This window comes from Ambystoma mexicanum, chromosome 12 (assembly GCF_040938575.1).
Source record: "Ambystoma mexicanum isolate Mex_15411 chromosome 12, UKY_AmexF1_1, whole genome shotgun sequence".
Classification (NCBI taxonomy): Eukaryota; Metazoa; Chordata; class Amphibia; order Caudata; family Ambystomatidae; genus Ambystoma; species Ambystoma mexicanum.
The window spans coordinates 595,579,469-595,601,744 of NC_090936.1; the positions used below are offsets into that span (position 1 = coordinate 595,579,469).

General features: G+C 47.2%; 1 protein-coding gene across 2 annotated transcripts in view; it reads right to left on the minus strand.

Annotated features, from left to right (window-relative positions):
• Positions 1–22,276, minus strand: part of PITPNM1 (phosphatidylinositol transfer protein membrane associated 1) — an 875,847-nt gene that overhangs the window by 542,401 nt on the left and 311,170 nt on the right. For both annotated transcript variants that reach the window (XM_069628971.1, XM_069628972.1), the window contains exons 4-5: positions 12,599–12,720; positions 12,042–12,263 (exon numbers count right to left, since the gene is read on the minus strand). In XM_069628971.1, the coding sequence (XP_069485072.1) occupies positions 12,042–12,263; positions 12,599–12,720 (344 nt within the window). The remainder of the gene's footprint in view (positions 1–12,041; positions 12,264–12,598; positions 12,721–22,276) is intronic.

Genomic DNA, 22,276 nt, shown 5'->3' on the forward strand with positions numbered 1-22,276 from the left:
ACGCACTGTTTTTTCACTGGGGCACTTCATTTCAATTTCTTTTCACTTGTGCCCAGTGCATGAGCATATTGTACTCTCTTTAGCACCGTGCCCACGTGGAAAGCATTCTACCATCTTCCTGCCCAGGGAATTTTTTCCAAAGAATTTTTCCAAATATTTTTCCCAAAAATGTTTCTTCGAATATTGTACCAAATTCTTTCCTGATTAGGATGACTGCGCCTGCTTTTACCATTACACCACTACTTAGCCGATTTTCCTGTGTTGCGAGGATTCTTTCTATGGTCCTCACTCCAGGTTAGTCTTGGTGTTTACCTATTGATAGAGCCCACCTGCTTTTCCAAGATGGCCGCCTCTTTTTCGCCTCCCACTCTGTACTAAGTGTGGATCGCCGCCCGTAGTCTTGACATAGAAAACGGACTATGCCGTTTCAATGGCGATGCATACACTGCTTCACTCTGCCTTAGTGGCCTTTCACCAGAAGACGCAGCTTTTTTTGCGTGACACTGCACATTCCCGAACTGGTCCACAGCACTGAGGTATGCCTGCTCCTTTAGTCGATCGATTCATAGTAGCTCCACTAGCACATACGCTTCTGAGAGACCTGACGGATTTTCGTTCCATGTTTCCCCAGAGCTGCATTCTTTAATCTTTGCATCCTTGCATTACGGGGATGCGAACTTTACGCCGCAGTTTGAACACTTAACTCCTGTTTCTGTGGCGGTTTCAACACCTTTGTTCCGTGGCATTTTGATAATAGGTACGTGTCTCTAACCCTCGGTACCTTTCTTTCTGGTTTTGATGGAGGCGATTTAAGCACTGGCAATTACTTCACTGGTGTCCCCTTCCACTTCGTGGTCAATGGGAGATCGCTTGTTGCATTTTTTTGCATTCTATACTTGCATGGTGTATTGGTACTCGTTACCTGGCTTCCTCAGTTGCGGCACTTTTTTCTCGAGGTGTTCCTAACTCTATAGGCACCCCTGTGGAAGGCAGTGTCTTAGACGCTTTCTGCACTTGTCGGCGCCGTGCTTTGTGCAAATTTGTGTAAAATCGTGGCATTCTCCACCGCCCTTAATTTTTGTAATTATTGCACTTTTTCTTCCCTTATCCATCTGATGATTCACCGGGTAGGATAGTCACTGATGCCTCTAGTGTTAAGCCTGTGATCCCATCTTTTTGCAGGACACCTATCGTGTTAGCTGATTGGCCTACTTAATATTCGTGTAGCGCCATACTTCGAGAGGACACTGGATATTTTTCCTGAGCCTAGCCTCTCTTGACCTGCCTCCCAGTCCAACTGGCAGGTTAGTGATTTTTCTAGACACTCATGAGCGCCAGCATTTCGATGTGTGTTGTTGTCTATGCGTTCAGCTTTAGTATTGTGAGCACGGATATTGCTTTTCAGTAAAAGTGGACTGAGTTGCTTTTCTTATATTCTAATACTTTGTAGGACTGATTCTCCTTCCTACTTTCAACTGAACTTTTTTGAAGTTGTGAGCCCCCACGAGTATACCATAAGGTAATCACCTATTTTGGTTCTCTAGTTCATTAAGTTGAACTCTACAAATTAAATGAGCTATTCATCAACTTACACTTTGTTTTTATATTTTTAACCTACAGGTGCTATGAAATGGACTCAGATCAAGTCTGTGAATCTATAAGAACTAGGTTTTCCGTTGAAACTGTTTTCTCCTGATGAATGTTGGTTATTTGTGTTTGTGAACAGAAACATGTCGAGACAGCCCTCTGGATTGAAAACAGAGATGTTATAAAAATGGCATATTAATCCAAATGGATTCTGATACACAACAGGTTGCCCGAAGTGTATACAATTATTTTCTTGAATTTGTTTTAGTTCGCAATTGATTGCCCATTACGTATTCCTGTTTTTCTTGTGAAGTTTTGTAATCTTTGTATTGTGGACCGCTGAATTTAATCATGTTTTTTAACTTATCGATTTATTATTAAAAATTGTGTGGTCATTTTTTTATATGCGTCAGGTCCCTTCTGTAGGTCAAATTCTTTTGTGACCAGCACCTGTACATGCAGCTCTGTCTCTTATTTTTATATTGATACTGATCCACCCGGATTTAGATATTAGGCCCTGCAACTTGTGGTTGGACAGCAGTCTACCGGGTTTCCTCCCTTATACCAAGGTAACTTCTGTACACCCTAGGTTATGTGGATTGTTTGCTTCTGTTCAATGTCCTGTTTGTCAAGATTGATATGTACAGACGGGGTTCTTGTTCTGTTCCAAACTGACTGATACTCAACATCTTCAGCAGCTGTTTTCCAGATCCTCTCGCCTGGAACTGGGTAAATACGTGCATCGTTTCACTGCCCGTGTTGGGCAGACTCTGCATCATGGGGTGTAGACATATTTGCCATGAGTGGGTAGTGTGAGAAACCAGAGTGTCTCACCCGCTAGTCCCCGAGGATCTCTCCCTCTCAGGTGACCAGGGCACGGCCATCGCCTTTGGATCCAGACCCTGGGGTTGGACCAGAGCGGGAGGATCACCTGGGTGAGGGGTCTTCGGGGAGTGGGGGTAAGGCAACCAATGGTGAGACGCGGTATTCCCCCGCATTTTGTTTATCCAACACATCCTATGTTTTAGGATGCTCCGAAGTCCCAATCCCCACTCCTTTTTACACAATCACTGGGCCGGGGAAGAGGGTGACAGAGTAACAACATTAACTTTCACAAATCATACTGGACAAGTCCCGCTAATCAGGTCCGGCAAAGTCAGGCACTTGATTCTAAGTGCATACACCTGATAGCAATTAGCTCTCCTCATACGAATAAAAGGCAGAACCCAAAGACACACTCTGAGCAAGGTGGAACACGAGTACGAGCAGGGCTTCCGGGACGAAGGCAAACCTACTCGAGCAGAGCAACAGACCATGGGACGAGGGAGGTGGGTTGAAAAAAAAACCAGAGTTCTACTGGAGGTCGCTGCCTCCAACAGGCTGCTAAAGACATGTGGAGAAGGCCAGATCCTGCAAGTGAAAACTGCATTGTGTTTCAAGGACGCCAGTGGCCCTCCCGGGTGAACGGCAGAGTTAGGGAGGCGAGGCCAAGCCTGTGGTACTAAACTTGACTCTTGAAGTGGGAATCGCAAAACCAAGAAAGGGACGCACACAGCCGGTGAGTTGGCAAGCAACCTGAAAGACTGGTGTGCGTTAAAGTTTGAAATAGCAACATTTTATCACAAGTGAAGGCTGCACAAGTGTGAATGAGATGCGATGAAAGGTAGACCTGTGAATGAACTTTGAAGTAAATGACAGCTGTGAGATCAGCGATACTAAGTAACGGAGTGGTCCGGTGAAAGGAAGTAGCCCACTCGAAAGTCTCAGTGAAAAGTAAATTGTTCCAAGTGATAAAGCGATATTAAGAGGTTTAACTGCTAGAGAAGGGGAGAGTGAAAGTTGAACTGTGAATTTTGAGTCAAAGTGGTCCTGCAGTGGTCTGAAAAGCCACGCACACTCGAAAGTCTGTGACATCCGCAAGTGGTCCGAGCCTGACAGAGGGAGACCCGAAGTGAAATAAGCTTGGGGAAGGGAGCCGCCCTTGCAAGTTTGTGTTGAAATTTATCTTGAGAGGTCTGAGCCTGGCAGAGGGGGTCGTATGAGAACTGTGTGGTAAAAGGTCTGAGTCCAACAGAGGGGGACCTTTGTGAACTTTTTGGTTGAAACATTTTTTTTTGCCAGTTGAGAAAAGAGACTTAAATGTGTAAGGCCAGATGGGCCTTGATCCATGTTCTGGAACTGTTTATTGTGTTGGATGCCGAGACAGATTGTGTTATCCTGCCTACAGGGACAGCCTTACTCCGTGAGGTCTAACGTGAGGATGAGAGCTGGTTCAAACACATTTATTCATTTGAACATTGATTTTTCCTTTTGCATACATTTCTCCTTTTTACACCTTTTTGTACAATAGATAAGGCAGGCATTAGGTTTTGTTAGCATAGGCCATTTTGATTTGACAGACTCCACTATGACGGTGTTATTTATTATTCGATGGTTGAGACTACTCCCATCTTAGTTACAGGGCAAAATAGGAGTTTCTCCAAACACAACCATTTCAATAAAGGTTTTACAAACTGTACCCATTGTGTAAGTCTCATACTTGTGATACCATGCCTCTCCTACAGTAGTGGCAGTGGTGTATTTAGGTTTTCTACTGCCCTGGGCGAAAATAAGTGCATGCACAGCCCCCCCCATCTTTGCCACACCTCTGCCAGCCTCTGCACCTTCACCAGATTCCGCTCCTTCAAGAAACTCTGTCCGCATTGTCCAAACTACACTCTTTCATCCCCATTTTGTCCCCCATTTTGGCTCCATAACGTTATAAGGAAGTTTTTAAGGTTGCAGGGATTAGAAAGTTATTGCTTCCTCTCTAGTAATTCAAGCCTGTGATCTTCTATGTTATGGTAGTTGAAAGAGTGTTTGCAGACCTCTGCTGCCCAAGATTTGGAGACAGCAGTGTTTTACAGTTGAGTGCACTTGAGGTCATTGTTACGACTAATGGTCTACTTTCGGTTAAGTCCGAAAACAATCTTTTAGAGGAAGTGATAAGAACATAAGCCGTCTGCCAACTGGACACAAGTGAGGGAAGGTTGGAATGAGGAATTTGGGTCTCAATGCTAATATCTGGTTTCTCTCACAAATTGCCTGCTGTCACTCTATGAGAAGCACCTAGACTGGTCTGTAATATACGACATAACTACATTTCTACATCCGGTCTTGAAATATATGCAAGTGGTACAGGCACCTCTTATACAAAATCTTTAATAAAACAAACTGACCCCCCTTCTCATGGTTACAAGCTCTGGTGTTAGCAGGGGGAAAAATGGAAAGAAGGCAAGCTACCTGCTGCAGCTGATGTAACTCAAATCCCTTGGGCTTGAACATCGTTCAAATATAGCAAAATCACAAGTGACATTTGTAAACACTGCTTAAACATAAACACCTCAGTAGAGTAAAGGCAGTTGGAGAAGGTTCTTTGGATCTTTGGCTGTGCATTCTCATGGTGGCGTAATGGATAAACGCGAACCTGAACATTCATGTGCGGGAAGCAACATCATTCCTCGTAGCTGTACAATGCAGACACCTTTTTATAACGAATGAAGTGGTACATACTATTTACATCATTGGTGTTTGTGCCCAACACTCCAACAGCAAAATTGATCAATGTATTGGGCGTTGCAGCACAATATTACCTTTGTGAGTGTGGTTTAGGCTATGGGTCATCCCAGCTTGTGTTTAAGGTAATTTAAAATGTTTGCTAACTCTGTAGAGTTGGTTGGACTGTACAATACATGGGAACATGTTGAGATGTGTGGGTATAGATATAGATGTCCTGCTGTTGTTTGAAGTACTGTTTCACAGTAAAGGTCCTACCTTGTATTTAAAATATACAATTAATGTAAAGATTACTTATAAGCATCACAGTTATGCATTGTGTGACATGCTTTGCAGTTGGTTCTCCTAGTAGCACTGAGCATGCAGTAGAGTGTCATCAAAGACATAATAAACCCAATAGAGATGCCATTTGCCTGACTAGCACTGAGAAGCTTCTGTAAAGATGGCTGAATGGGTATTTTTAATGGGACACCTTTGCAGCTGTTAAACAGTGTGTACCTTTGGCACACATTGGCACACAGTTTTTGCTCCACCCCTCTATGGCTTTGGGTACCTTTTCACAGGTTTCTTGATGCACTTGCGCATTCAGATTTACTCTTCACCATTTTAACTTCTCTATGATCTAATTCATGCTTGCACCTTTTGGGTGGCCACAGACCTCTGAAATGTGGGGCCAGGAAGGGAAATTAGTGCTCGCTTCTGAACATCAATCTAGTGCCACCTGTGGAACTCTGTGCTTGACGTAAGCCCAGGCATGCGTTTGATATTGTAAAATGATGCATCATTTTTAACCTTTAATTTTCTGAAGGGGAATCGCTCTCTTTCGAGAGAGGGGCGCCTGCTACCTTTTTTGAATTCTTTGAAGGAACTTGAGGTTGGTCACCCTAGGTTACCTGGGGGCAACCAGATGTGGACTCCCTGCTCACTGTGCTTAGAGAGGCTCCGCTTCACCTCACTGATGATGCCCAACAAGGCTGAAACATGTGTATGGGGTTGCTGTTGGTACTCTTGTTCAGAGAGGAATTGCCATAGCATTTCGGTGCTGGACTGCCCATGTGGGCGGGACAAAGCCTGATATGCAAATTGATATTTCCCATCTGTGAAAGGTACGGTGAACAAAAAGCAGATGGCGGCAAACTCTCAATGTGGTTAACAACCACTGAACAGGTTATCATGCCTTGTTCTTCCGAGAAAGCGGCGCCTGCTACCTTTGTTGAGTACCTCTCAGGTAAATACATCAGTGGCCCCCTTCATAAGATAAATTCCATTCCTGCAATGGCTCCCCGGTTGCAGTATTTGAGGTGTAGCTTCGGGCTCCAACAAATTTGTGAAGGTGATACGTTTGGGGTGAAACATCTGTAAAAAGCTTGGCATGACTTTACAGCCTACCAGTAAGAGATTTAATTGACTAGGTAGTTTTTTGTTCTGGTCTGAAGAAAAGCCACACAAGGCCTTGATGCATGGCATAGGGTCTAAATGACACTGCTTGCCACATTCGAGGTCTCTCAGGGCACCGCCTCAATGATGCTGATGCTTCACAGGATGCGAATGACTTAGAAGAACAAGTTACTTACCCCTGTTAACATTCTTTCAACTGGATGTTCCTCCCACGTATTCCTCATCTTTGACATGTAATGTCTAGCTTCAACTGCTTTGTAAAATATTTTCGGCAGAGGGCGCTGTGCGTCGATGGCGTTGAGTCGATGTGCCTCGAAGGCCTCCGTCGAGGGTGACGTCATCGGATGGTATATGTAGCCCGCGCTGTGCCCATTGGCCTCGGTTCTGTTTTTCCTCCTCTTGAAGTTGAGATGCCCATAACTACGGGCATGACCGTGCTCAGCCTTGGTGGAATGGAGGCTGTAATAGCACAGGAATTCTACTGAGGGGTAGGTTGGGAGGGCAATGAGGAATACGTTGGAGGAACAGCCAGTCGAAAGAACGTTACCAGAGGTAAGTAACTTGTTCTTCTAAGGCATTAGCATCCTGTGAAGCGTCAGCATCATTGAGGCGGTGCCCTGAGAGACCTTGAATGTGGCCAGCAATGTCCTTTAGACCCTATGCCATGCATCATGGACTTGTGTGGCTTTTCTTAAAGGGCAATTAGGATCATGTGTTTCCTGAACCTTCTCAACCTCCTGATCACATGAGGAATGACGGGGACTGGAGGAAACGCGTACTGGAGTGGAAACTCCCAGTCCACCACAAACTTAGAGCTCCTCTTGGGGGAAATTCCCTTGAGCAGTACCACGCGCACTTCCGGTTGGTTGGCACCGGTCGCAAACAGATCCACTTGAGGGGTTCCCCAAAGCGCGAAGACCTCTTGAAGGACTTCCTGAGCTAGTTGCCACTCGTGGGAGACTGTGCTCTGCCTGCTCAGAACGTCCGCCGCCATGTTCTCCTCCCCGACTAGGTGAACTGCTGATAGGGAGATGCCTTCCAGTACCAGAGCTGCATTGCTTCTCTGCACAACCTCCTCTCTTGTTGAGGTAGTACATGGCCACTGTGTTGTCCATCATTATCAGGACATTCCTTCCCCATACAGAGGGCAGAAAAGTGTTCGGCTCTAGTCTGATCCCTCTCAGCTCCAAAGGATTGATGTGTAGCTTGGACTCCGATGCAGACCAACGACCGCTGATTGTCAGATCGATGGCGTGGGCTCCCCACCCCATGAGTGAGGCGTCCGTCACTACTGTAATCTCCGGCCATGCTTGTCAAAAAGGTTCTCACTTCAGAATACTTTCCTCGCAGGCCCACCACAGAAGATCCTGTGAGACTCTGGTTGGAATCTGAAGTTGGCCCGACATCTTTCCTGAGAATTGGGACCATTGTGTTCCGAGAGCCCATTGCAGGGATCTCATTCTCAGACGGACCTCTGGCAACATAAAAATGCAGGATGCCATGAGGCCAAGCAACCTCAAAAGCAATCGAAGGCTGGAAGACTCTGGGCACCAATTTGGTTACCATCTGAAGAATGTCTTGAGCCCTTACCTCGGGTGGTGAGCTCTTTCCCAAGGATGTATCCATCACAGCTCCGATGTATTGGAGCTTTTGGGAAGGTGTCATATGGGACTTCTTGTAATTGAGGGAGAAGCCCAGTCTGTGAAGAGAGTGGCAGGTAACATTGAGGTGATCCAGGACTTGCACGGGAGAATCCGCCCTGATCAGCTAATCGTCCAGGTAGGGGAAGACATGAATCCCCCCTCTCCTGAGACTCGCTGCCACCACTGCCATCAGTTTGGTGAAAACCATTGGGGCAGAGGTCAGCCCGAATGGCAACATTCGAAATTGATGATGCGAGCCACCAACTGCGAACCTCTGTGCTTGAGATGGATTGGCACATGAAAATAAACAACCTGAAGGTCCAATGAAACCAACCAATCATGGAGTTGGAGGGCCTGAAGGATCTGGGAAAGCATGACCATCTTGAACTTGTCCTTTCTGAGGAATTTGTTCAAGTATCTGAAGTCCAAGATGGGTCTCAGTCCTCTGTCCTTTTTGGGGATAAATAAATATGGGGAATACCAACCCTTGCTCCTCTCTGCTACAGGCACTGCTTCTATAGTGCCTTTCTCTAGCCGGGTTCAAATTACTTGCACAAGGAACGGATCCGGAATTCTCAAAAAGTGTTTCCCCGGTGGATTGTTCTGAGGTTTCTCTATGAAAGGAAGGCAGTAACTCTGGGCTACTGTTTTCAGAGCCCAAGCATCTGAAGTAATGTCTCGCCATTCTTCTAGATGCTGAGACAGTCTGCCCCCCACTGGTGAGCTGTGACTCAAGACCTCAGAGTGGTTTTGTAGTGGCTGTTGCAGAGGCCGATGGTAAGGAGGCTGCTGCTTGAGCTGGCTTGGCACCTCTACCTCGTCCACCACAAGGGCATTTTCTTTGGCTTCTTTGACTGGCCATTCCTCTCACCCTTCCAAATGAGGAGTAGTAGCGGAAAGATTACCCCTCCAAGGTTGTCCACTAGGACGAAAAGGCTGAGGTTGCCCAACAGCAGCGCCTAAAGATTTGGCCGCCGCCTTCGAGGTCTGCAACTTCTCAAGGCGCTTGTCAGCCTTGTTGCCAAAAAAGATGAGACCCCGTCAAAGGGCATGTTGAGAAGTCTAGCTTGCACATCAGGTGCAAAACCTGACTTCCTCAAGCACACAAATCTGCACATGACGGTGCTGGTAGCCATGGATCTGCTGATACTATCCGTAGAATCCAATCCTGATTGAAGGGACTCACACATGGCTTCTTTGCCGTCTTTAACAATAGATAAGAAGCCATCCCTTTCCTCCCCTTCGGGAAAATGCTCTGCTACCATGGAAATACACTCCCATAGAGTATACGAAAACTTTACGAGGGCACAAGTGGAGTTGGCAGATTTTAGTGCCATGTTCCCTGCGGAAAATACCTTTCATCGCCCATACATCTACGCGCTTGTCATCCCTATCAGGAGAGATGGTAGGGTACGCTGCTGTTTCGAAGTAGCCGTAGCTGCCTGTACCACCAGACACTCCGGAGTGGGGTGGTTCGACAGATAGCCGGGGTCGCCACCAGAGGGATGTTATTTTTTGGTCAAATTCTTGTCGACTGTCGGATTTGTTTCCGCTGTCTCCCAATTCCTAGCCACCCTTTTTTGAAGTGCCACATGAAAAGGCAAAACTGGATCTGTAGGTGTACCCTTGTCCAGAATGTCTGAGATCATCTTGGTCATAGGGTACTGGAGGCCTACTCCAACCCAAGTACTCGACTACCGTAGACATGAGCTGCCTGTAAGAGGAGTCAGCTTTTTCCCCTGGTTCTGGTCTTGTGAACTCCAGCTCTGGAGAGGTGTCAATTGCACTTGAAGTTTGCAAGTCATCATACAGTTGCAGCATTCTTCTTTCCTCTGAAATGAGGCATTCTGGTACATTAGGTGTACCGTATTGACGCCCAAAAGGGACATCTTCATCATCCGAATGCTCTTCCTCTTCAAAAATAGAAGTGAGAGACTTGAAAAAGTCAGTAGAGGAGCATATATTTTTTCTGGTTTTCAACCCAGAGACTTTGACGTTCTCAAAGTCGTCGACATTTTCTTAGTCAGTGCCTTTTTGGAGGGGCAATTGGCTCTGATGGCTTAGCTGGCAAAAGTGGCACAGCTGGCGTCAACGACTTTGGCGCTGATGTCGACGCTGGCGTTGATGGAATTGACGTCTTAGTAGGGGTCGAGGGCCTATTGGGTGTCATAGGCACCAACAGCATCGTAGGTGTCGATGGTGTCGACGACCTCCACCTCTCCCCATGTCTCGAGTGATCCTTCGATTTTTCAGATTGAGGCATCCAGGGCTCTCGATGGGTATCATGCGTTTTACCCGGGCTCAGTGGCGTGCAGGTTTTAGATCGAGACCTCTCCTTTCAGGCTTCCTTGGAAGGCTCGGTCGTAGCACAGCTTTGTTTATCGAATATTTTTAACATTTCCTATCGGAACGCTTCCCATTCAGCCGGTGTTGATTTTTTTGAAGGGCATGCAACCCTTTCAGGGAAACCATCATACGAAGAAGTCGGCGAAGGCAACCTGTGGGGCCTCCTCTTCGAAGATGACCACGAGTGGCGGGAACCACTCCTTGACCTAGAACGTTGGCATTCTTCCTCCGAGGAGAGTCGCCTCTTGACTCATCGGTCGAAGGCTTAGCGAGTCGGACTTAGGTGACTTGGCGATTTTTCCTACTTTAAGCTTCTCCTTCCTTTCCCTCAAGGCTTTTCCCGTCATGGCCTGGCACTTGGAACAAACAGTAGTATTGTGGGCCTCCCCCAGGCACCACAGACAGATGCGATGCGGGTCGGTTAGAGACATCTTCGATCTGCAATCTCTGCATTTCTTAAAACCGGACTTAGGTGTCGACAGTGTAGAAGAAGAAGACATAATTGTTGAGTTGTTGAAACAATCGCTCGAGTAACAAATGTCACAGATGAAGCGTGCCGAATTTCACACGAAGCAAACACTGATGGCAGAAAAACTGAAAAGATGCCAACGGGCGCCGCACATGCTACATAGACCCTCCGATGAGGTCCCCCTCGACGGAGGCCTTCGAGGCACATCGACTCGACGCCATCGACGCACAGCGCCCTCTGCCGAAAATGTTTTCCGAAGCAGCTGAAGCTAGACATTACATGTCAAAGATGAGGAATAAGGGGGAGGACACAATCCATTTGAAACACATGATTCACAATTTGGTAAGGATTAAGCATACTGCATAGTTCCAAATATAAAGATGTAACTCCTAGGTGTTTAAAATGGGAACTGTGTGTGGAAGAGTGGAAGAAAACCAGTAAGGTACCCAAAGCAAAGCCCTGGATATGATCAGCAGTTTACAGGGTTGAATTACGGCACATCAGCCGCAGACCTATACAATAAAAATTCCAAGAAAGCAACATCATTGAGTTGGCTGGCACAAACACAAGCACCACAAGACAGTTAAGTGTGTGTTGTGTACTATAGAAACGTTCAATGCTATCATCAAAGAGCACTGTAGCACAGATGCCCCGTGCTTAAAATCTACTCTCTCTTAAAGCCATTCCTTGTCTAAAGAAGCGTCTTTGCTTATGGCACATTTTTTAAATGTAAACTGATTGATTAAATGCGTGTCTGTGGTCTATTCACACATCCACACTAGTATAACTTAGAGCTATATTCTACTACGAAGGAATTAAGTGGAATGAAAGGAGCAGACTTTAAGCACAGTAAACAGCAGTGGAACTCCCCTAGCTGGTCAACTGCCTCAACAACTGACAGGGATGCAATTAAAGAGGCAAAGAGGTGGAGGGGGAATTGACATTTGAAGACTTAGAAGGCTGAAGGAACTTTAAGCTGAAAAACACTTGCCTTTCCCTTTCCTAGGTACACCCTACAAACTGACACAGGCGGCATCACTCACCCACATCATGGATAAACTGCTCGATCTTCGACTGCATGCCCCAGTAACGGAACTCCACCTTGCAGAGCTTGTAGGCACACATGATGGCATGGTGTGCAAACTCTTCAATCCAGTCCTCCCCCAGAGGCCCACGGCCGGTCTTCGCTGAGCGGTACAGCTTCGGATCCTCCTCGATCTTGTACTCACCCATGGATATGACATCTCGTACAATATCAATCGTGTCTACAATTAACAAGTGCAAACACATCCCATCAAAATAAATAGTTAAGTGTGAGAAATTAAAGAGGACATGTAGTTGCTAAACGATGAATGGAGAAATTGCAGTTGAAAGGGGCACATTGATACGTTCAGGAGTTCCCAGGTAGCAAAGAAAGAAATTGATGGGATGCTTGACTGGGCAGTGAAGCTGGAAGTGGTGGCAAAGTTTTAGGAGTTAAGAAGGATAACAAATACAAGTAAGCGGAAAAAGTGAACATTGTATGGGACGAAAGGATTAACATCAAGATGAACTACACAGTAAAATGTATGAATTGATTTCTTTCAGGTGTCTAGCATACCCACAATCCTTTGTCTCTTCTCTGCAGTAGTGAGATTAAAAGCATTGGTGTTGCTCCCAGAGTCTGGTCGATAGAAGGTCTCAATTTCAATGGAAAACTTCTCCACAAAGGGGCAGGTGTATCTGCAGCAAGAGAAAATTGTATTCACTATGGACATGGACATTATCTTTTGGAGACCCCCAGAGCCAGGGGTGCAGAGGTTGACAGACGTTCTCTAAGGTCTGAAGCCAAACACAGCAACATCTGTGCAAAATCAATTCAAAGATGCAATCAATTACCATTCTGAACCGAGAAATAGTGGAGAAGACTGCACACAATTAAACCATCGTAAAGATTAAAACAAGGCACATTTAGGCTGAATGCTAAGCAGTATTAAGCAAATGCTGCATACATATAAATCTTGTCAAACAGAATTATTTTAACAGGCTTTACAAAAAGGTAATCAACTAGATAGTGAATGCACGTTTTAACTAGTGATTCTTGTACTCAATCCTTAGATACGCCATCATCTAAACTCACACAATGTCTGAAAAATAGTTATAAGGAAGACGCTGGAGCTCATTCTTCACCTGCACAAAGCGTTAAAAATGAAGCGTTCTTGCCCATGCCAAAACGCTGCCTCAACAGTTGCCATTTTGTCAATCTAAACTGAAATGCATGCACAGCAGGGGTGGCAGGAAGGCCATCTGGATACAGAAGAAGAACAATGTAGTAGTAGTACATGTTCATACCATCGAGCCTTCTATCCTGTCTCAAGGGGAATAATAAAAGCATCATTACATTCCTATTGAGGGCCATAGGGACAACTTTAACAGTCAGCACAGAAACCTAAACCAAAAACCTCTTCAGAAAGGCGTGATAAAGTGCCACCACGACTTGACCGTGGAAGATAATATATGGAGTGGGTCTTGCAATATTTTGGTCAGGTGATCCAAACCTCTATACTTGCCCAAAAATCCATGTCAGGCAGGGGCAAATAGCTCCCGCGGCGAGGCATGTCCCATTTGGAATGCAGTCTGGCACCAGACGGAGTGCTCCTTGGCTGCCTCCTCATAGCAGGGAACATTGGTTGCATTATATTTTCAGAGCAATGCATGCAGGGATCAGAACTTTGGGGTCCCGATGCTATGTGTATTAGTTTGTGTGCCGGGGCAAGGAAGAAATTGTTGTGGCACTTTTATTTTAGAGGGCAATGCAGACACATTCGGAGTACATGCACCAAGAAAACATGTTACGCTGGCAATGCTGGCACAGAAGGTCTTGAGCAACTCAAGACCTTCCTTTTTGCTTCCATTTTCTCGCTTCCTCTCCCCTGCTGATGCATCTGACTGCTCCGCCCACTAGTCACTTGGTCACCCACTGAACTCGGGCCCAGGCTCCTGCATGTCCAGTGGCCCTTGCACTGCCTTCGGGCTCCCAGCAGTTAAGGGTCTGTATCTGCAACCCTACAGTCCCTTCTCTCTGCACTTATGAGCCACCCGCTGGCTGCACTTGTGAGTTAACTGCACTTCCCCCCCCCCTTCCCCTCACCCCTGGCACTTCTCCCCTTGCCTCTCCCCCGCACTTTGCGCGTTCTGATTGACACAAAGCCTAGTAAGATCGTTATTTTGTCCTCCTTTGTTTCCCCCTCCTTGTCTTATCGCACCTAGAAACACTTGTGTACTGGCACATTATAAATGCCATATCATATATCATAATGGTTCAATGAGATTTTACTGCATTTTGAAGGCCAAACACAAAAAAGACCGATTTCTTTTGGTAGCTTTTGTGTGGCCTTTAATATGTCGAATTATCACGTTCTGGGGGGGGGGGTTCACCTCCCCAACACCCCGTAAGTGTGCTCCCACCCCCCCACACTCTCCCACGCTCTCGACATTTCTACATGTATCTGCTTCCTGGTCTCTCCTTTCCCATCATAAACACCCCCCCCCCACACAAAAACACTTGCCTGGTTCCTGGGATGCCCGTGACTCCCCTCTTGCGGGCCCGTCACACTGGTCTGCCCCTGCACACACTCATGTAACAGGGGTGTAACAGTTCGGTTTAGAAAGATCACTCAGAGCGGTCTTTCTAAATCGATCTCTTTCTATTTCGAGTAATAGAAAAATATATTTTCACCTAATAACCATATAACTCAGGTACATGCATCATGTAAGTATGTTGCAGTGGCCTGCAGACATATATTGTAGGCAGATGCATCACTAAAGATTTTTTACAGCAGCAATGCTGGCATTAATTGAGGGCACAGTGTGGTTTTAAATGTTGTGCATCGTTTGTGAACCCTAGAGTAACAAATGTGAATTCTAGGATTTGTGCTGCAAAATGTAAGATTTCAGCTCATTATTTTAAAAAACACATAAGAGGAGAACCACTGGACCCCACTTCGGTTTGCTTAGACTCACTTGCAAGGCCAAATGTGGGGGAAAGATTTAAGGTCCTCAATGTATAGGCAAAAGCCCCAAAAGTTGAGAGCCTGACAAAGTGTGCTTCATGCTGTTCTCTGTGCACATTGAAAGAAGTCACAGCGAAAAGGCCCATTGTATGCTGAATAAGGGAGAAAGAACTCCACAAGCATCTTGGGATAAGACTGACAGATTGTATAACATGTTGGTTACAGAAGTCAGAACTTGCAATGTAGCTTGAAGAAAATGCATTTGCAGCTGGGGGAGGAACACCAAGCCAACCAGGTGGATGCGAAGGCAAGCAGAATTTGCTAGTGACCATTCGCGGTCTCCTGACTTACCCGTTTGCCCCAGGCCTTTTGCTCTCCGCCATAAGCATTGCCACAGAAGACTTGGGGCCTCATCACGACGAGTTTGGCTGTAGCCCTTAAATGCGGCGGTAACTGTATTACTGCCGCATTTAAGGGGTGTCCCCATCACGATTTGGGTACTAAATGGGCTTCTTTACCTCCAGCTTTTTTCTGGAGGTGAAAATCCCATTTAGCGCCCTGTATTACCGCTGGCTGTATTAGCACACAGTATTAGCGCTGACGATTCCCCATTGGGTCGAATGGACCCAATGGGGAATGGGGATTTACAGTGAACGCCCAAGCAGTGATCCAGCGGTAATACTGCTGGACTGGTGGGCGCTAAAGCTATTACAGTTGGGCGGTATTACAGTGGGGATACCACCCAACTGTGATGAGGTCCCTTAGTCTCTTTTCTACTTCTCATGTCAGCAGCCATGCTTGTTAGTTTTTTTTTTTCTTCAGGAGATTGTACATGTACACTAAGCGCAGACACCATCTCCTGTCAAATACTTAGAAATTATTCGCACCGGGTGGACACCCCACAGTACGAATAGCGATCACCCCCTTAAGGCCAGTAAAAGCCAAGAGCCCTCACTGAGGCCTTCACTTCCCTCAAGCTTACCTCAGGCTTGGTATGGCAGCCCATTACCAGCCTTGTATGCTGCTGAATGCGGGGGTGATCATTTAAATAAGGATTACAATCAGTAATCAGTGCAATAATAGAGCTAGAATTGTTTCTCTGAAAAAATGTGCATCATTGGAGCTCCGTTCCGAGAGGAGACGATCTATGCCTGCCCAGGAATGCAAAAATACGCCTTACCTGTGACGACCAAATTAGCTGTGGGCACTAGGCTTTGCCACATGGCACCGTGCAGCTGCCTTGCGTATACTAGAGCCAACTTCACGGCGATACCACTCCCCAGCACCTCACACTGAACAGGTCTGAATGCACTATGGGATGGATGACCGTTGTCTGTTAAAGGTTCTCCAAATTATTGATACGGTTTATGTGAAAACTGCTATCAAACACATGCATCTAAAAACCTGCTGCACAACTCCAGCTGTCTACCAAGCCTGTGAATTATTTCTGCACAACAGTGAAAACGAATCAGAAAAGAACTATTCTCTAAAACAGTATGCTTTTTTGTAGAACTTAAATGTTTTTCACAGTATAACTAACACTACAGGTCTGTATTAAACAATGAGTATGGAGCATGCAACCTTATAATGGCGTATTTCTGTTGTGTGCCCATTCATCTTTAAAGCACAGTAGTAAAACCTAGAGTACATTTTTTTCAGGAGGACAGACAGAATTGAGATACCTGTAATCTGCTATTTTAGATATGGTTTATAAAACCACAAATAAAGCTTTTTATTGCTATGCTTTGCACGATTTTCTACATTATTTTTAGGCGCCAACATCAAAGCTATTGTTACCTTATGTGTTTTTATGTACTGGTTTCGTCCCAATGATTTGCCTGTCTCAGAGAGAGTGAAGGGCACCAAGCCTCATCACATTAACTGCCTTATGTTCAAATGTTTAATGGGCTTTGACAAATGAGTTGTGTCTTTTCGGATTGAGTTGCACAAGCTTGTGCTCCATGATATTTGAGTCTAGTTTGGTATTTTTCAATTTATTGTGCTGTAACTGTGTGAATAATAAAGTTACTCACCGTAGTGACTACCTTACTCCTAGTCCATAGTCCCCTTTCCTCTATACTTATGGGACATTCCTCCGTCCTGTGGGACGGGACCGGAGCACTTTGTAAAAAGCATCACATTTTTCAAAAATGTGTCCTTCTCTTTCTATGCGGGGTACCGCACGCGGCTGGAACCCCGCCCTCCTTAGCTCCGCCCAGCGCATCGCCCATCAGTCCTTTTCTATGGCCAGGTCTATGACCTTTAAGTAATAACAGAGGAACCTTTTTAGAGGGGACTGCAGGCGAGCGTATGGAGGAAAGGGGACTATGGACTAGGAGTAAGGTAGTCACTACGGTGAGTAACTTTATTATACTCCTACGTCCCGTCCCCTTTTCTCCAAACTTATGGGAGATTTTCAAGCACTCTTCACAGGAATTACGGGTGGATGGAAACTCTTTACTGAAACAGGTTCTTAAGCACAGCTTGACCGAACTGAGCATCAGCCCTGGAGCTCAGGTCCAGACAGTAATGCTTACAAAAAGCCGATGGGGAGGCCCACGTAGCCGCTTTCGCAATGGTCTCCCAGGGACCATATTTTTGGAAGGCAATGGCAGCCGCCTTGCCCCGCACAAGATGAGCATGAATTCCCTTTGGGGCCCTTAGATCCTGAATGGTATACGCCTCAGAAATACAGGTAGAGATCCACCAGGAGATGGTCGCTTTCGAAGCCGGCTTTCCTTGCAGATTTCCGAAGGTCACAAAAAGCTGCGAGGAGTTCCTGAGCTCAGATGTTCTGTCCAGATAGAACTTAAGGGCTCTTCGAACGTCCATGCAGTGCAGAACCCTTTCGGCCTCCAAGGCCGGATCTGGGAAGAATACAGGCAATGAAATTTACTGATTCAGATGAAAATCAGAGACCACCTTAGGAAGAAAGGTGGGATTTGTTTGCAGGACAATCTTATCTTTCTGAAAAATAAGGAATGGATGCTCAACCGACAAGGCCTGAAGCTCACTTACACGCCTTGCCGAAGTCACAGCAATCAAAAAGGACACTTTCCAGGAAAGGTACTTAAAATCGACAGTAGCCATGGGCTCAAAAGTCTTATGACACAAGGCTGTAAGGAACACATTCAAATCTCACCTTGGCTGCAGATTGCGAACAGGAGGATAAAGATGCATCAAGCCCGCAAAATGTCTTTTAATGACTGGATTAGACAGTGAAAAAGAACACTGGTCAGTGGACAAATAAGCGACAACAGCCGATAAATATGTCCTGCAGGACAAGACATGGATGCCAGACTCTGCCAAATGCGAGACAAAAGACAGGACTGTGTCGATAGTAGCCTTCATGGGGTCTAACTGCCTCGCCAAACACCAGTGACAGAAGCGTAGCCATTTACTTTTATACTGAGATGTTGTTGAGGGTTTCCTGGCCGCTTAAATAATGCGCATGTTATCCGCGGACAAGTTAAAACGCTCTAAAGATCTGTACTCAGGCACCAAGCTGAACGATTGTGGGTAGGGGTGCCACAGCTGTTGATCGCTCTGGTGAAGCAGGTCGCAAATCTGTGGAAGCTTGAGCGGCGGGCACACTGATAGATGCTGAAGCTCCGAAAACCAGAACCCAGCTGGCCACCAAGGGGCTATAACAGCAGGCAGCAATTCACTGTGTTTCTCAGCTTGCAAAGCACCCGATGTATCAGAGGAAGAGACGGAAAGGCGTAGGCCTTCATATTTTGCCATGAGTTTTCGAGAGCATCCCCGAGTGAGGAGGCTCTGAGCCCATTCCTGGAGGCATACAGGGGAAGCTTCTTGTTTAAAGATGTCGCAAAGAGGCCCACTTCTGGAGTGCCCCAACAGCAAAAAATGTCCGAGAGGATCTCTCTGTTCAGTTCCCACTCGTAACTGACAATTACTCATTGGCTGAGGGCATCCACAGTGACATTCAGCTGGCCCGGGATGTAAACTGCTACCAGCCAAAAACCATGCTGAATGGCCCATTCCCAGATCTGAATGGCAAGATCCACAAGAGGAGGAGACCCGTTACCCCCCTGCTTGTTGATATAGAACATGGACACCGCATTGTCTGTGCGGACACGACCACCTTGTTGACAATACCTGGTTTGAACGCTTTCAGCGCCAGGAATATAGCCAGAAGCTCCAGATAATTTATATGAAGCTGTCTGTTCTGTGGCGACCAGAAATCTGCAACTTGAAGATGATGCAGCGTCGCCCCCCAACCCAGAAGGGAGGAGTCCGTTGTGACAGTCAATTGCTGGCAAGGGTCATGGAAGGGAGCGCCCACCGACAGATTGCGGAGAGACGACCACCACAGGAGGTCCGTCCTCATGAACGATGGAACCAGTATTATTTTGTAATCTGGATCGACTGCCTGAAGCCATGAGCTCCAAAGAGCCGTCTGCCTCATCTTGAGACGAGCAAGAGGAAGAGCAAGCATGCACAAAGCCAGAAGCCTCTGAAACCACCAGGCCGACATGCTCTCCGACTGTATATACACCTGACACGTGACGAACAGATCCGCCATTCTGTCCCAGTCAGGTATACCTTGCAATCTATCGTGTTCCAACGAAAACCCAGGAAAATCAAGTCCTGAGAGACCGTCATGGAGGATTTCCGCCAGTTCACCGACAGCCCAAGGTGGAACAGGAGCTGGAGGAGAGACTGAAGGTTGCTCGAAGCTTTCAGTGGACAAGGACTTTGCAGCAGCCAATCGTCCAAATATGGATACACATGAATACCCTGTAGCCGAAGATAAGCTGCGACATCATCTTCGTAAAGACATGCAGTGCCGAGCTGAGACCAAAAGGGAGCGAGGGGACTAGAAATGCTCCTCCCCCATGGAAAAACATAGGTATTTTCGATTCAGGGTCAACATGAAGATATGCATATGAGCATCGTGAGCCAGTCGCCCTTCTGAAGAGAGGATTTCATCTGGTAGGGGGTGATCATCTTGAATTTCTCTTGGGGAAGAGAAAGGTTGAACTGGGAAAGGTCTAGGATGGTGCGCAGGCCAGCCTGGTAGTGGTTTGGGCACCATGAACAGACTGGTTCCACCGCCCTGAGATACAGAAGCTTCTGGACTTCGGCTCTGAGGGAGGGCGTCCCCGACTACTGGAAGGGAGGATTGAAGGGTGTGGTCGGGGAAGAGGCAAGCGGAAGCCCGCCCGAGCTACAGACAAGACCCATTGGTCCTCGGGGGATGGTCTGCCACACCTCCCAGTGAGACGCAATGCGCCCTCCCACCGGGGTCTCGTGCGAGCACCAAAACCCCTCATTTAGCGGGTTTCTCAGAGGCGGGACCCCCAGATCCTGAGGAGGAGGCAGAGGACTGAGAGAAAAAAAAGCCTCGCTTTTGATGCCGGTGGGAATTTCCGATCTAGAAACCCCCGAAAACCAGAGGAAGACCGAGGCTGCAAAGGCGTTCTCTGAGTCATAAAAGGTGGTTTTACCAGAACGGACAAAGACTTGGCCGTCTGAGTGCTGTCCTTTGTTTTAGTGAGCTCTGCGTCCGTTGACGAATGGAACAGTTCTTTGCCGTCAAAAGGCAGGTCCAGAACCTTTATCCTGCACCTCATTGGAAAACTTTGAAGCGTGAAGCCAAGCCTGACGAGACGTTTCCACGCCAACATGAGGCCCCGAGCCGAGGTGTCGACATGATGCACTGCAGCCTCAAGCATATCCTGCACGAGGACTCTGGCATCTGACAAGCCAGCCTTAATATCATCCAGCTTGTCTGCAGGAATGAACTCCTCAAATTCCGACAGACCTTTCCACATTTTCATATTTGCCCCCCTAAAATGAGCTCTGCGTTCGCCTGGCGCAACTGCAGAGCCGAATTAGCAAAGATCTTCCTTCCCAAAGAGTCAAGCAACTGGTCCTCTTTGGCCACAACCTGAACCGGCGCTGTAGATGATGCTGAAGCTGGCCTGGATTGAAGAGTGGCAGCCGCCACCATTGTGGAGGAAGGAAGCAGGCAAGACGCTAAGGTTACCTCTTCTGAAGTATAAAGCCTATAACGACCGCCAATCTTTTTGTTAACATGCAGTCCAGATTGTGGCTTATCCCAGACTTTGCAGACCTCAGCCAAAACGTCCTTCTGAAAGAACAAGCCGGTGCGCTCCTGAGGCGACAAGGTGAACGCCCCCGAAAGCACCCCTTCTTGCGGAGGTGGTGCCTCAGGTACTGGAACATCCAGAAGAGTCATGTCCAGTAACCGGGCATGGAAGGCCTTAACAGAGCAGGGCTGGTCATCGCCATCCTGATCCTCTTGCGCGTCATCCAAAGCGTCCGGATCGACCTGCGTCACGTCTGGCTCCGCTGAAGACTTGTCTAATGGAGACAAGGGCGGCAGAGGCGGAAGGGCCGGAGGTGGGCCAACTGGTAGAGGTGGGACAGCTGCCGGAACAACCGGTGCTGTGACGGGAACCGTCGCAACGGAACCGGGCCCTGGAGGGCAGATTTTCCTTAAAAAGGCCTCTGAAATATTCCTTCATGGGGTCGGAATGCATTAGCTTCTGAAATTTTCCAAAGAAGGCATCCTCTGCCGAAGGCTTAGACATTGTGGCAGGAGGAAGCCTCTCATGAGCGGAATAGCTCCAGGGCAGCAAAGGAGAGGGTTGCCAAGAGGGGCCCTCACCAGCCGGGTTGACGTAGATCAATGGCGCAGACGCCGCAGGTAGCGAGACCGAGTGTTGTAATGGCATACAAGCGTTCCAGTCATAAACTGGACAAAACGGTGCACCAGAAACATGCTGTTCACCCAAAAAGATGCACCCATCACCCAACGCTGATGGCGTAGGTGTAAGGGAAGAGTCCAAAATGGCAGCTGCAGTTCGTGCGGGACCGGGTGCCATTTTGTCAATGCCTGAGGAGAACTGCGTCACATGTGTGAGTGAGGCAGGGAGCTCCACAGACCGGTCAGGGGTCTTGACTTTAGCCTTGACACAAGGAACCTCAGCAGAGCCGGTACAGTGTGGCCTAGGATGTTTGAGGCATACTAGTAGCCAAATTAGCCTCTGAAAGAGGAACCTCGGCAATGCCGGTAACAGAGGAATTACAGTCAGCGACCTCACTCTGTGCCCCCTCAACAGAAACGGTATCCCCACTAGAGCGGGACAGATGAGGAACCCACCTCACCGACAAGACCTTAACAGGCCTCTCAGTTCTGTCGGTCACCTTAGCCTCCAATAGAGGAACCTCGGACCAGAGTCTGGTAACAGCTCCCTCACGAGGGGCCTTGAACCTTGGTTTGTTACAGAAAACCT